Source organism: Cardiocondyla obscurior, linkage group LG14, assembly GCF_019399895.1.
Source record: "Cardiocondyla obscurior isolate alpha-2009 linkage group LG14, Cobs3.1, whole genome shotgun sequence".
Classification (NCBI taxonomy): Eukaryota; Metazoa; Arthropoda; class Insecta; order Hymenoptera; family Formicidae; genus Cardiocondyla; species Cardiocondyla obscurior.
Window position 1 is genome coordinate 163,508 of NC_091877.1, and position 15,635 is coordinate 179,142.

Genomic DNA, 15,635 nt, shown 5'->3' on the forward strand with positions numbered 1-15,635 from the left:
AATTCCGTACCGGAAATAACCACAGACTTCTATATTATTTTTCCGACGCCTGTCGACGGAGATATTCGAGTTATTCGAGTTTTTCCTAAAACTCCACAAACTCGGAAAAAAAAAAAAAATTGAATCGATTGAATCGATTTTAAACGACCGAAATTGGTTGCGAGGGACTTCCGTCGGAAAAACGCATACCGCGGATATCGCCGATCGGACAGATTCACGTTCGGGTACGGGTGATATGAATGGCTACTTCTGTTACGCGGAAGCTTAACAGTGCTCTGCACGATCTCGATGTTACCAAGAAAGCGGTGGAGAATGCGGAGTGCCGGGCGCGTCTTCAAATAAAGACCGCGGCCTCGAAGAGGCTGCCCTGCGGAAATGACCGACAATACGCTCAAGCCTTACATCGGCAAGCAGACGAGCTGTGCCAACGGTGAAGTGATCGATACCTGTTAACGATATTAAGCGCTGGATGGCATTAATCGCACAATTTACTTCATATTTCATGACTTTTGATTAGCCCGACTAATTTGACGTGAGCGTGACGCCGGTCTCGAGGGTCCGTGTTAAATAATTTCGGAATCGATCGCCGGTTTCAGGGCTACATCGAAAGCGCATTAACCCCTGGCTGTCGTTATTTTTTTTTCTATTTTTTTTTTCATCCCCTTTTTCGTAACGCGAACCTAAATAACGACCGGTCTCTGTAATAATATTGCTCTATCAGGGAAGATTTTACGCGACTGTATCGAATCGCAAAACGCGTGTAACAATGAAGGAGGAAGAGCTATTGTATCGGCTTGACGTCCTGTAATTTTCAAATGGAAATTGGATCTGCACATATGAATGTGTATAATGTGTAGAAGTGATCACGTTTTTCCTATTAACTTAGTTACGTCAAAAGTGCCAATATTTTGCACGGATATAGATTGATCGACGTGTATAAACAATGAAATAATTTAAAAAAAAAAAAAAGTTTTTTCTTATCTTTAATAATTTTTATAAAAAAAATTCGAATAAAAAGATTATTTTACTTGCGCAGTTGTTTCTAAATTATTTTTATATTAAGTATAATAAATTTTAATAAATCGACAATTATAGTATTTTATTTATTAATATTTTAAGCAAGAATGCTGGCGAATATTTTCGCCGCATATTTCGTACGTGCATGCAAATTTATCGGATGTTATATCGCAGCGGAGTAAAATTTATTTTATATATTATTTAATTATTTGATAATTGTTTTAAACATTTACATTTTATTAAATGCATTTATACGTCGCGCAAAATTAATGATGAAAATTTAATGACGAGAATAACTAATGAGGGCCTAATATTTCACCAACTGTACAGTGGCGAGTACGAGTCGGCATTAGTGTTATTTCATCGGGCATCTGTTATGTGTCCACGCGACAGCAGTCACAGTGTGGCAGCGCAACGTATCGCAGCGATGATAAGCTCGTGGAATAATTCGGATAAAAGTTCGACAAGAGGTAATGCAATATCGAGCCACAAAAACGCGACGTTCCAACCTCGTAAAGCTACTCCCGTCAATCTATCAATTATTCCCAACAGTCTTAAGTAAGAATATACATAAATTAGCCCATATTTATAATCCACGAGATGATTTTAAAAACGTAGACCGCATTTATTTTCAAAAGCCACTGTCCCCCCGCTTCAATCTTTCGACGTATAAAATTAATTCAAGAATAATTGATCGTAGAGATTGCAATTTTGAAATAAAATTTTGAATTAAATTTAAAGTTGAGAAGGTAGAAAGTTTCCTTCGGAAAGCAATTTAAAGTAAACGATATGCGACGCTATTTAATTATACTCTAAAGATTTAGTTTGATGAAATCATTTAATTATCTTCAGGGATTAAAAACTTAAATATTATTAAACGGTTTAGTGCCACGATCAAAGCGTTTCTTTTCCAGATATCCCGACGGTTGCACGAAAACCTCTCGCGAAATGAGTTCCGCGCCGGAGCTGCTAATCGACAAACTGATGCGATGTAGAACATTGCTGGAACGCACCCTGATGCTCGCGTTTCGCGCCGCCACGTTGCGGAATTCAAGAGTTAATTTCAACGCCAGCGATATGAAAACTTGTCTAGAGCTCGCCGAGGGTCTGCTGACGTTATCCTCCGGTTTGAAAAATTCTCATCGATATAAAATACCGGCCTACCAATATTTAGCTTTGATCCACACGATCTTGGGAAGGCACGATCGAGCGTGCGGCAATGTCGCGATAATGGTGCGACTGTCGAAGGGCACCAACAACGTCGTTTTCCTGTCACGGGCTCTCGCGACTCTAGGCAGGGTGCATCTGAGCTTCGGTCATCTCGAGGCCGCTGCACGCGCATTGGAAAATCTGTCGATCTACGTCAATCATCCGGTGCCGCGGGCCTGGGTGCACCACGAGATTGGACGCTGCCATTTGGAGACGGGGAAGTACGACGAGGGATTGCGCAAGGCGGCGCAGTGTCGGGAATGCGCGGTGGAGGCCAGCTCGAAGAAGTGGACCTTCCATGCCGACCTGCTGCGGGCACAGTGTCTGGCGATGCTGGGTCGTTTCGCCGGTGATGACTCTATTTCTCAAACTGTCGTTCTAAGTCCTTCCGAGGGCATCTCTCTCTTTCTTCTTCGGCTCAATTTCTGAACCGAACGAGCTCTCGTAACGAACGAAATTGCGACGCGTTCGCTAGGCGATATCACGCATCCTTTTTTCTTGTTAAAATTTTTTTAGCAAAGTTTTCATAAACTAACTTCCAACCTTCAAAATTCTTCCACGGTATAATATCGCGTTGCGGTATCTTGCCACTTTTTTTTTTCCCCCCCGTTGTTTCTCTCGAAAAAGTAACGTTCAATTTTCCACGATTTTTCGTTTTATCCGTATTACTCGAAAAAATATATCTAAAACTTCAAGTTATATCAGATATGTCTGATTGCATAAAAGGGAAAAACGAAAGAAAAAGAATGAAAAATGTAACACTTTTCTCTGACGTGCACGCTGATGTTTTTATCACGGGGAATTTTCATTTCACCGTGTCTGTGAGAAAGCGTCAAAATGTAAACCACAGTGAAATATCTGCAAACAACTAAGATACCGAAAAATTGTGGAAAAAAATAGAGAAAATAAAATAACTGTTTTAAAAATAAACGAATTTATAGCACATACTTCGAAGCCGTATAAAATTTACATGACCATTTAATACCGAAGTTATTTAACAATTTAAAAAATGTTTAAGTTTATTTAAGTATGAGATATAACCAAATTGTGGAGAGATAGTTCAATATACGATCGCTTTAAAAATGAGGTGTGCTTACACACAGAGGCCCTTGAGAAATTGCGAATCGTCGCGAAGATCAGCGAGGAGGAGGGTGACACCCCAATGCTGTCTTACATTCGAGATCTAATCGAACAGCTGAATCGTGCTCCGCGCGAAGTCACGCTCGGCGAGGATCGATGCTCCGGAGGTATTCTTCGAAGGTTATCGCCGCGATGCGAAGAGCCCGGGCTATCTGAAGGGGATGAGGCGATAACAAGTTCAAGAATTAGGAGAACGACGTGCAGCAAGGACAACGATACCTTAACGCCGTTATACTACTCTGACTGCCTTGAGAACAGGATCCTCGATCATCGCGAGATAGGTATTAGCGAGATGATCTTCACTTTATTGTCGATTTAATTTATTAAGTATTAATCTCAAATATTCTTTTTACTTTATTATTGCATTATTAAAAAAAAAATTTTTTTTAAAGGAAAAACATTAAGGTTTAATCAATAAAAATAATTATAGAATCGAGCTCAAGTCTGCTGGACAGCGTCACGTCTTGCAGAAGTAAGAGAACTAACTTTACGTATGTGATCGACTCTCGTACGAACGTTTCGTATAGAAATAAATTTGATGAAACGAGAATAAGCGACGACAAACTTTTGTCACGCGAGTCATACGCGACATTCCAAACGTGTCGCAAAGGATCCGGACGCTTCATCAACGAGGACAAGATGTCGGACTCTTTAAAACGATCAACTATGAATAAATGCGAAACATTTAGGATTTCAAGATCTTGCGAGGACGGACGACGTAACTTTAACACCGTTATTAGCAAAATGCACCGTAACGTCGTTGGAAAATCCCGCGGCTATTCGTCACTCGATAAAATGGAAAAATAAGACAAGAATGAAGAATCGCTTGTTCGTGGATCATTTTCGAGTTTCAAAGTATCAGTCAAAAGCTAAACTAGAACTAAGAAAATGTGTTCGGAATTACACTGTGACAAAATGGAAGGGCCAAGACTGTCGTGTGACGAAAAATTAAAAGATCAAGACTGTTGCGTAACGAAAAATCGACGGATCAGAATTGCCGTAGCGGCTACAAAAATACAAAGAAAAAAAAAAAAGAAAAAAAATCTTTATTTCTCCTACTTTTCTCTTCAATAAAAATTTTAAATTTATTTATCAATCATAAAATGGAAGTGTGACAATAAATCGGAAATGCAACAGAAATACAATTTTGTGAGCTGTCTTTTTGCCACACATTTTTTTTTTTTGTAATTCTGCAAACCGCATTTAATTGCATAACGTCCAGTGCGTATCAGGTTGCATTTTATTTACTTGCTCGTGGTACATTTCACGTGAAATTGATCATTAAATGAAGTGCTAGACGACCGTAGTCGTCTCGTTAATGAGAGCGCACAGTTATAATTAGCTGTGCTTTTTTTTCTGCAACTCGTGTTAGTATTTAACTTCGAAATGTGAAATTGAAACAGAAATATAGCACAATAAATAAACTGTACCGTTTACCACTCTGTTATCTCGTCGTTTCTTTTTATTCTTTTACAGCAATTTAATATTGCAAAAATCTCTTTTTTTTTTTTCTTTTTGTGAAAAAGTAATAGACTATTCAGCGGTAGTTTAAATTGAATTTTATCAAGTTTACAAATAAAAGAGAAAAGATGTATTTAATACATATGTGATAAAAATCGTGAATATTATATGTAGAATTATATTAAAGATACATGTTACTAATATTCTTAATTATTTGCATTAAATATTTGATTATTTTAATAAAATTTATTATACTATATTAAAATAAAGTTAGAAAGTTCAATTTTTTGACACACATTCGTTCGAAACGTGCTTGTTGCGATGGATTTAAATAATAAAAAGTCAGCTACGTAAAAATCATTGAGCGATAAACAAATCGACACGTGTCGCGGAAAAACGAATGGGTTTATTTAAACGCGTTTATCGCGCTCGTGAGGATACATGTGCAAGCAAGCCCGGCCAAAATTCAATCGAATTCGATGTCAAAGGGTGAATCGGCGTGGAAGGTATCGGCGCCAAAGAGCAATCTACGGAACGTAGGCGTGACAACTCGTCTGCGTAGCATGTAAAATATGAAAGAACGGTAGAAAAATACCGAGGGTGAGAGATGAGAGAAGAGTGCGAGGCACCAAAGGCTACCTGTTGAACAATCTCGGTGTTCTCGGCAAGGCCTCTTTGTCGAGCTGCCAAGATGGCGAAGAAAATAAAAGCAGGCGAAAGTTCGTAGCGTATGTAAAAAATCGCGACGGCCTACAAATCGCAACTGGATAATTAAATCTAACGACGTACACCGACGTACAGCGGCTAGCGTACGTAATTCTATGCGGCGGAGGCAGGGAATGAGAAAACGAGGCGAAAATCGGTCATCGGCAATCCGGCCGGCGCGGTACATACACGCGGCACATGTGAAACTCGACGTACACGACTCTAAAGTCACGTTCGCTAGCTGTCATCGGCGCAGCAAATGCCATATCTGCATTCCAGCGTATAATAAATTCCTATTAAACCCCCATTTAGAATTTTATTTTAAGCACCGACACGTGTGGCGGCTTAAACTGACCGACGTTCGTCAGGACGGATTTAATCAACTAATTTTTCTTTGCCTTCTTGCGACGTAGCTTCGTCGCAACGAGTCCGCCAACGCGGGGATTATTTCACTCGAAGAAGAGACCTCCCGGGTTTATTTCGCGAATGCGGTTAAAACCGTCTCCTCAACTTTAACTCGCCGGCTGGGAATGCGCGCCTTCCCTCGCCCAGCGTGTATCTCAAACCGAGATTCCGAGTTTCTTGTTAACTCGTTCAGACGGAATTTAATCATGTTCGTAAAGAACAATAAAACGTATATTACTTTACTCTCCGGATGAAAAAAAAAGGAAAAAAAATAATAATAATAAATTTATCATGTCTTATTAAAAATAAGTAACAGTGGCAAACTTGTATCGAAATTCTTTCAAGAATTGAATAGAACGTCTTTATCAGTTTTTCAACCATTTTAAATTTTGTCGGCATGCAGCATCGGGCACGTATTCTTCGACAAATTTGTTACGGGTATGACATATTTTTTATCGGTGACTATACAAATAGAGTCTCCACTCTAAAGATATTTATGAAGATCCTACATTATACTAAAATCCTTGTGGCTGCCTATTTTTATCCACTCCAACTCTTGTGTTCGCAGTTTTTATACCAGCTATATATTTCATTGTCAAGATATCGAAATATGTGCGGCCGAAAGTATTTTTGCCATTGAGTTCTGTTACCACTGCATGAATTATGGCTTCAATTCAGATACAGTTGGATATTGTAAGATATATGTAACGTAACAAGTTTCCTATTTCATATATACGGTTTTTGGATTGACTGTTGTAGATACGCTCGTTTTCAACAAAAATAAAATAGAAAGATACATAAAGAATTTCTTTCTGTAAAATCTTTGATACTTTTATAAAACATAAAACAATAACTTTTAATTGTTTATCATGCGGTTAGCAAAATCACAAAACCAAACTGAAATAGTAACGCAATAATACGCTGAGCAAACACGTGGAGTAAAATGGTAATAAAATAACACGGTCGATATTAATGTTTTCCAAACTGGATTTTAGATATATGCAACGTACATATATGTTCGCGATAAAACTTTGCAGTCGTTCTTTCTCTTCCTCTCTGTTGTGCCTTATAATTGCAATATAATACGATGTAATGGAACGCGAAAAAAATAGAAATAATAATTTCGGATAAATCTCATAGTCATGTCTCGTGTTAAAATAATTCATCCGTGGCTTTTACGCGAGCTTTCCGAAACATTACCTTTTATTCTTATCTACGACTGCCACGCGGAAGATAGAGGACTTTGCAGTGGCTAAATCGATTTTTGAAGATGCGCCGGTTTGCGAGCGCATGCTAGACCTTCTATAGACTAAGAAAAGATTGAGTCTGCGGACACAAGAGTCACTGCAAAGCGAGCGGAGTGACGCGATTAAACCATGTTAATCTAAAATCTTTATCACCGTTCTATCCGACAACTCAATTAAAGAACGTAATCGACATCGTATTACATAGAAAATCAGAGTGAATTTCCGATTTCGGTATAAAATCTTCGCAAAGGAAGGAAGGTAAAAAGATATTTTTTTTTAAGTATCTAAATTATATAAGAGAAAAATCAAAGAAAAGAATAAGTAAATTGGTTGTAATTATTAAGATTATTATTAAGTAAAGAGAGCGTTTTATAAGCAGTGATTCTGCTCTTATCACGACTACGTAGATCCTCGATGAAATTTTTATTTATTCATTGTCGGTTACAATGAACGAATCATATACTTTCGTTATTGGCGTTAAATAAAAATTTTTTTTTCCTATTTATTCATTTTATTATCCGTTTGACTTTTCGTATCGGGAGAGTAATTAAAATCTATTTGCGAATCGCAGTGCTCTGTGTAATGGAGATGTAAAAATGATCGGGGTCGCTTGTCCCGCGTTCTAGTTCAAACGATTGCAGAATAACGCGCAGATAACGCAACGAAACGTCCATTAACCATGATTGATGAATACGACGTCATAACTTCTATATCTATTTCTCGTGACACGATAGTACGATCGTTAAAAAGAAAATATCGAGCTATTTGTGAAATATATTAAAAGTATTATTATTTGCACGCATAAAACGTAAGAGTATTTATGTATATGTGTATTAATATATATTAATAAATAAAATTTAAAGTTTTTTATTATCCTCATTTTTTAAGAAATAAATTCATAATAATTTACAAAAAAAAAAAAAAAATTAAAAGAGAGAAATAGAGAAATATTTCTAGTTTAAAATCGAGTCTCGTGATTTATTAACACCGTGAGAAGCAGAAAAGTGAGAGCGATTCATTTAGCTTCGCTTCCGGGCAAGTAAAAATTAGCGAAAAAATCATTTGCAATCACGGCCGGTTGAACCTCCGTGGGTCGTCGCTTTCAGAAAGATAAATGGATTTGCAGTCGGCTTGATAAGTTCATTGTTCATCGTGTTAAGTGACGCCAATTTGTCCGTCATTGCCGTCGTCGTTGAGGATTCCGGGTAATTAACGCGATTTAAATTAAGATCGCGAGGAACGATCCTATCCACAATAGATGGTAAAAAGTTTGATTTCGATCAGCAGAATTACATCGGTCGGAAAAGCGCGATGAAGTTCGAACGGCGCGGAGCGAACTGAGCTAACGATTATTCACGGGCTGCTACAAAATGGAACTAGCGGTACTCGTTCCATATGCAAAATGGTTCGTGAGACTCGGAATTACGGAAAATTTATAGATTCAGAGTGTGTCATCTTTTTGCGACCGTCGCTTTCGCGTTTAAAATTAATTCGCCACGAGGGAAGTCCGAATAACGCTATAATTAATCAATACTCAATTAAATTGTTAAATTATCTTCGCGAACTCAGTCTTGCACATAATTAATTTTAATCTGTACGACTTTCGCAATAATAAATTCTCGCTATTAAAGTTTACTGGAAAAAAAAAATTGTAATAGTTCGAAGTCGTAATTTGTAAATATAATAAATATAATTTTCTAAAATACATTTTTCAATTTCCTTTTCTTTTAACTTTCAAAGATAATAGTCGTTAAAATATAATTAATTACACTAGCGTCAAGTTTGTGGTCTCGTTTATCAATCCCTATTAATCGGTTACAGAAATACGAGATGCTTCTTGCGATGGCTGTAATTTGCAAGAATCCAAACTATGTACCAACTACTTTTGTGTGGTTTGATCGACCACTTGAGCAAAGTCGAGCTCTCTCGGACAAGCTGGATTTCTCGACCCGTAAAATTGTTACCGAATAACTTCTGACAAGCCCCCATACTTGGAAATAGAAATTGAGCCAGGAAGCAGTATTGAACGAAAGGTTTCCCCGTGTCACGTCGCGAGAAATTGCATTCGCATTAAAAACATTTCGAATACTGTGATAAATCTCTTGCAAGCGGCGGTAAAAAAAAAATAATTATAATATTCTAACATTTTACATAAATTCAAATTCTGAACTACTATACATATATTAGACAGTCGTTGAGTGTTAAATTATATTATTTGTTGGTCCACGAGTATTCTAAAATCTCAACTTTAATCTCCGTTTCTCGTTATTTTCCAAGATATTTTCCTATTAAGTAAATTCATCTTATACATCTATTGTTGCATCATGGAACTTTATTGTTCTCGAGAAAATCCACGTATTGTTTCGTATATAGCTCTTGTATTACTGATTCTCCGGTGCAAAAGGTATCGTTAAAATATACTGCAACCATTTTTTAAAGTGCTATTGCAGTCCGATAAAAATACATGATAGCGTTTTTCACGCGGCGAACGCTACACGCAATATATTTGGCACTTGAAGACTCTAGTCCGCGTCTTTTAATAATTTTAATAATGAAAAATGTTTGTTAAGATTAACGAGGTTGTACGAAGCGTTCAAAAGCGAGTTTCTCATCGTTGTCGCTTCTTATTGTTACATAAAAGGCAAAGAATGGTAAAGTGAGCGGGAGAAAAATTCGCGAAGTCGATATCGCCGTGAAATCGGGCAACGAATATCTCGTTTCCACGATTCTCAGTTTCTTTCCGTCGAACTGATATTCATTGGATTTTGTCAGACTTTGATATAGAAATAAATCGTAATCCAGCTTTTCTATTTTCAAACTATTTCGTTTTGTATATCTGTTTTCTGCAAAGCCGCCCGCAAAAATGTTGCAGGCGGAAAAGCGGGCGAGACGTTTAACGACCGAAAGCAATTCGCCTTCACTGTCGGTGAAAATGGTGTCTTCGATTTTATTGCACGAAGGTGGAGGGAAAACGCGACCGTGGTGAAAGTTGATTTGTGTAAAAATATGGAATACGCTGTGTATAAATATGAATTGCGAGATTTTTCTTTACACGCGCTAGGAGCCTCGCACAAATGTCGAATGCGTTCCGATCAAATTCTATAAAATTCAAATAACGTTCGGCGCGCCTTTAAATACGTTTTCAGTAAAAGAATCTATAAAATTAGGGCATCTCCGCGTGCATCATTAAAGAAAGCCGCGAGAGATAATGAATTCTGGTCGACTGACAAATTCAGTAGCGTTAGAAATTTATATGCCGACGTCTCGCTGGTTCGCGGAGCTACTCTTGTCGAGCATCATTAAACGTGATAAGAAACTAGGCAATGTAAATTTGATTTAAGAAAAAATAAAAAACGTCGCATGACAAATGTACAAAATAAATTCACGTAGCCTAAAACTGTCTGCTGAAAAAGAACTTCTTTTTTTTCTTTTTTAAGAAATACTAGAAGAAACCATGTGCGCGCTACGCGCGCGATATTTTTTAATAGATTCCAATTACAAACTACGAAAAGAAAATTATGTAACTCACCAAACTGCATGAGCTTCAGCGGAGTTGTAAAGTTCTGCCGGTGACTGTAACATAAAATGAAACATATTAATGTAGACATGTTAATATTTATTGAAATTAATATAAAGGTAAAGCTATATTTTTACAAAGATTTTATAAAAGAGAATTAATTCTCACCTAAAAGTTGCTCCGCCGATGCATGATGCCCTTCCTGGACCTCCTCCTCCTCTCAGAATGTCTGTGGAATGTCAGGTCGGTCCTTCCTTCAATGCTAGAGTATTATCTGAAACAGAAAAATTACGATTAATATTCTGTTCTATTCGATAATTATTGCGTTATCGATTTCTCGAGTCGAAATTGAAAATTTAACGAAAAAGGTGGTTGCGCGTTTTGAATAACGGTAAAAATAAAAAGCGGGATAGTGAATACCCCCCGGTGGGGGTAACACAAGGGGGGAAAGAATATCCCGCGCGATAGTAGGGAAAACATGGAAGGGGTTGGGGGAAGTTTTCGCGGTCATTCTACCGACGACTTTTGACCGCGCAACAAGGTGACGTGGACCTCGCTTGAAGTGACAGTTAGATTCTTGTGTCGGGATTCAAGGTTAATAGGAAGTGTCGTGGACTATCCCGCGAGTGTCTACCGCGGTAGGAATATTTTATATCGCGGCGCGTTTTATACCGATGCTTCGTGCAAGTTTTGTATCGTTCGTTACACCGACCGAAGAATTAAAGTGACAGTTAGACCGCGCTTACGTCTCAGGGTCGTGTTTAAAGATTTAACGGAAGTGTCGTAAATATCCCGCGAGTGATCTAGTGCGCGGAGAACGTTATTTTATTATAAAACAAGGATGCTTTTTCGTGATCGGAATATTGTTTCGCGCTTTCGGGATATAGTAATTCGCGTTTCAATTTATTTTTTAATTGATCGTCGTACAGCCGGAGTACGCGTTATCTCTTGCGGAGTGTCGATTTTCTGTCTGGTAAGACGTGCTAATAGTGTATAGTGACCGGCAATGATGACCTGACACACTGTGGTAACAGCGGCTTACGCGCGTGAGTTAGGGTGGAGTGCGTTAGGCCTTACCGCGGATCGTGTACGTGAACCTTGGAGTATCGAGAGAAGCGAGAGAACGAGGGAAAAGTTGGAGGAAGGCATCTTCATGTTCTGTTCTGTTCGCGACCGTGCGTGTGAGAGAGAACGCATGAGTGATCGCTAAGAAATCATTATAGGCGCCTCTAATGATTTCTTAGCGATCACTCGTGCGTTCTCTCTCACATGCACGGTCGCGAACAGAACAGAGCATGAAGATGCCTTCCTTTTCCCTCGTTTTCTCGTTTCTTTCGGTACTTCAGGACTCACGTACGCGATCCGCGGTAAGGCCTGACGCACTTTACCCTAGCGCGTTAGTTGCCGTTGCCGCAATGAGTCATGCCGTTATTAAAGGTCACTACTATTACATGCAATTCGGGAAACGGTATTTTCTGCTTGAGAGATTCGCGTTACGTCGGATTGTGCGATGCGTATTTTAGTATTTTTTAATTTCTATTTGAACAATTTTTCCTTGTTTTATGATAAGTTACGCTCTAAGTGACAATGTAATAAAGTGCGCGGTGAATATTATGTGAGTGAGTGTGAGTGTGAGTATACAGTTTTGTGTTTTTGCATATAATACGGGGTGCCGTGTTTAAATTATTATAAAACAAGGTCGCTTTTCTCGTCATCGAAATATTGTTTCGCGCTTTCGGGTTATAATTCGCGTTTTCAATTTATTTTTTAATGGATCGTCGTACAGCCCGGAGTATTCGTCGGTCCCTCGCGGAGTGTCGTTTTCTGTTTCGTTAGCCGTGACTGATAGTGCGTGCGCTACTGCACGCAATTCGGGAAATTGGCATCTGCTGCTTGAGAGATTCGCGTTACGCCGGATTGTGCGACGCGTATTTTAGTAGTTTTAAATTCCTATTCGAACAATTTTTCCTTGTTTTATAATAATTTAAACTAGGTATGAGTGATAGTGTAATAAAGTGCGCGGTGAATATTATGTGAGTGAGTGAGTGTGAGTGAGTGTGAGTGTACAGTTTCGCGTTTTCGTATATAATACGGGGTGTCGTGTTTAAATTATTACAAAACAAGGTCGCTTTTCTCGTGATCGAAATATTGTTTCGCGCTTTCGGGTTATAATTCGCGTTTTCAATTTATTTTTTAATGGATCGTCGTACAGCCCGGAGTATTCGTCGGTCCCTCGCGGAGTGTCGTTTTCTGTTTCGTTAGACGTGACTGATAGTGCGTGCGCTACTGCACGCAATTCGGGAAATTGGCATCTGCTGCTTGAGAGATTCGCGTTACGCCGGATTGTGCGACGCGTATTTTAGTAGTTTTAAAGTCCTATTCGAACAATTTTTCCTTGTTTTATAATAATTTAAACTACGAATAATAATGTAATCAAGTGCGCGGTGAATATTATTGTAAGTGAGTGTATTATATGTAAGTGAGTGTGAGTGTGAGTGTGAGTGTACAGTTTCGCGTTTTTGTTTATAATACGGGGTGCCGTGTTTTAATAATAATTTAAACGATGTGTAATAATGTAAACTAATATGTGATAATTTAAATTATGAGTGATAGTGTTAATGATAGTATTTCGCGAGAGTTTCCAGTGCGCGAAAAGATGACTCGACGACAACGATCTACCATCTGAGAGGAGGAGCAGGCCCGGGGGGCATCCTGCTTCGGCGGAGCAACTTTTAGGTAAGCATTATATTTTTAAATAAAATCTTTATTAAAAGAAAACCTTTGCTTTTTTATATTAATTGTATTAACTAACTGGCATGTCTATATAATTATTTTTCTTTGTATGTTACAGTCACCGGCACAACTCACCAACTCCGCCGAAGTACATGCAGATTGGCAAGTCGCATGCTCTTTTATATAAATTCTTTATTTAGTGAATTAAATAAGAGAATTGTCTTATTACCTTTAATTAAAATACAGGCGCGCGCCTGTATACATATACTACATATATTTATTTGTACTAATATTATATTGCTTTCAGATAAATCAGATGTGTAGAATGCATCAAAAATTTTTAACCACACCGGTTGTACTTAGTGAAAATATTAAAAGTATATACAACCGACAGTCCGCAGTCTGTTTAAGTGGGACGGAAAATTTTTGCTGCATTGTACATTAAAAATTTTGTTTCTTGATTAAAAAAAAAGAAAAGAAAAAAAAAGAGATGAGAGTTGCAAGCTATTCCGTTAACCCGTTAGCGTATCACCGTAAAGAGAACAGAAGGAGCAAGTGAGGCAGACATGAAATAAATTGCAACGTTTGTGATCCCTCTGAGATTTTCAATCGCCATTAGTCTGGTCAGAAACTGATATCGATTATACTTTAGAAAGCCTTAATATTGTTCGAGGAACGCTTGAATGGGATACCGTAATATAATGCGAATAGCCGTAGAAAACAACGCTCACATAATGTATTAATTCCCATTTGCGCGATTTAATCCAACGTTACGAGAAAAAACCCAGCGATAATCAAAATTTCGAAATCAGTAATTACGATTGATTATGACCGTATAGACGAATAAATACCCGTTTATTTTATATCGCAGTAATTACGGCGCATCGTTATAATGACTTACGCAAACTGTTTAAGCGCCGTCGCTGATTTTCAAACGATTTAATAAGTCATAAATCATCGTCAGACGCGAGCGTGCGGATACATCATCGTTCAGCGAAGCGTATGTTCGAATATTTCGCCGTTTTATCGTAGCTCAAACACACACGTACCTACAACACGCATGCATGATGCATATTATCTGCAATGCAAAACGCATTGGCGCCGAAGTTTCCCTTCGCATGACCGCGTATATGTTTGATCTATCCGAGGTAGTATCGATAAATATGGAGTTTCGCCGGACGTCATTTTAGTCGAAACGATCGATTTTTCATGTAATACTTGAATGGCGTTGCTTTACGCGCACAAATACGGCTCTCTCTCTCTCTCTCTCTCTTTTTCTCTTCAAAGCACCGTGTCTTCAATTTAATATTTACATAAGCATTGACGCATACACGCATATACAGGAAGTACGCTACGTTCTCCAGAATGCGGAATATTCTTTATGACTTACACCCCTTTCCTCCCTCTTTCTCGTGCATAAATCCGTAAAAATAGGTCGACCTATTTGTAAATCGGCAATTCCACGTCAAGGAAGATCGAAATGTATTGAAACCGAAAGACCGATAGGAATGACGTGACGCTCTATCGGTTTAGAGAAACAAAAATGGTACGCTATTAGAGTTCAATCGGAGCGAATTCTAAAAGATAGAAAAAAAGAAAGAAAAAGTAGCTAGCACTCACAGTCGGAATATCGTAGGAGCCATTTACTCGTTGTGAATTTTTAATATAATTAAATATTGAATATTTTAATAACTTTAATAGTAAAAGATAAAAAGTGAAGACATCAATTTTTTATTAAAGAAAGTTTCGTTGCTGCCTGACGATTTAATACGTTATACTTTTCATAAAAATATAAGAACGCGCGTAAGTTTGTTAATGATTGTTTTAAAATAAAAGTGATATCTCATAGTAATTGTTTCAAAGCTATTCCGTAGATTTGATAATATATAAATATATAAAAGTATATACCGAACGTGCTGCGGAATTGTTCGCAATTTTTCATCAGGTCAGATATTTTTCCATTCGTAAAATTGCTTTTTGACTATCAGGCAGCACATATCCAAGTTACCCCCCATCAAAAATATTCGACATCACAAGCATCGTTAGACGCAACCTAGTTTTTGTAAAATTCCACTTGCGCTCTTTTTCGTGGTTATGCATACCGCTTGCGAAAATATTTTCTTAGCCGGAAAGACTAGCGCAGCTGGCGATTAAATTACTTTCCGACATACCTCCCCGCCGGCCAAACCCTCATCTCATTC

General features: G+C 38.1%; 2 protein-coding genes across 3 annotated transcripts in view; one reads left to right on the forward strand and one right to left on the reverse strand.

Annotated features, from left to right (window-relative positions):
- The window catches only part of LOC139108127 (uncharacterized), a 75,413-nt gene that overhangs the window by 15,322 nt on the left and 44,456 nt on the right, over nucleotides 1-15,635 (reverse strand). For both annotated transcript variants that reach the window (XR_011546613.1, XM_070666196.1), the window contains 2 exons: nucleotides 10,870-10,975; nucleotides 10,714-10,757 (listed from right to left, as the gene is read on the reverse strand). The gene's annotated coding sequence lies outside the window, so the exon portion shown is untranslated. The remainder of the gene's footprint in view (nucleotides 1-10,713; nucleotides 10,758-10,869; nucleotides 10,976-15,635) is intronic.
- On the forward strand, nucleotides 1,148-4,239 carry LOC139108173 (uncharacterized). Its single transcript, XM_070666265.1, is given in 3 exon segments — nucleotides 1,148-2,575; nucleotides 3,330-3,647; nucleotides 3,797-4,239. Coding segments are annotated over 3 exon segments (1,371 nt in total). The 5' UTR covers nucleotides 1,148-1,965.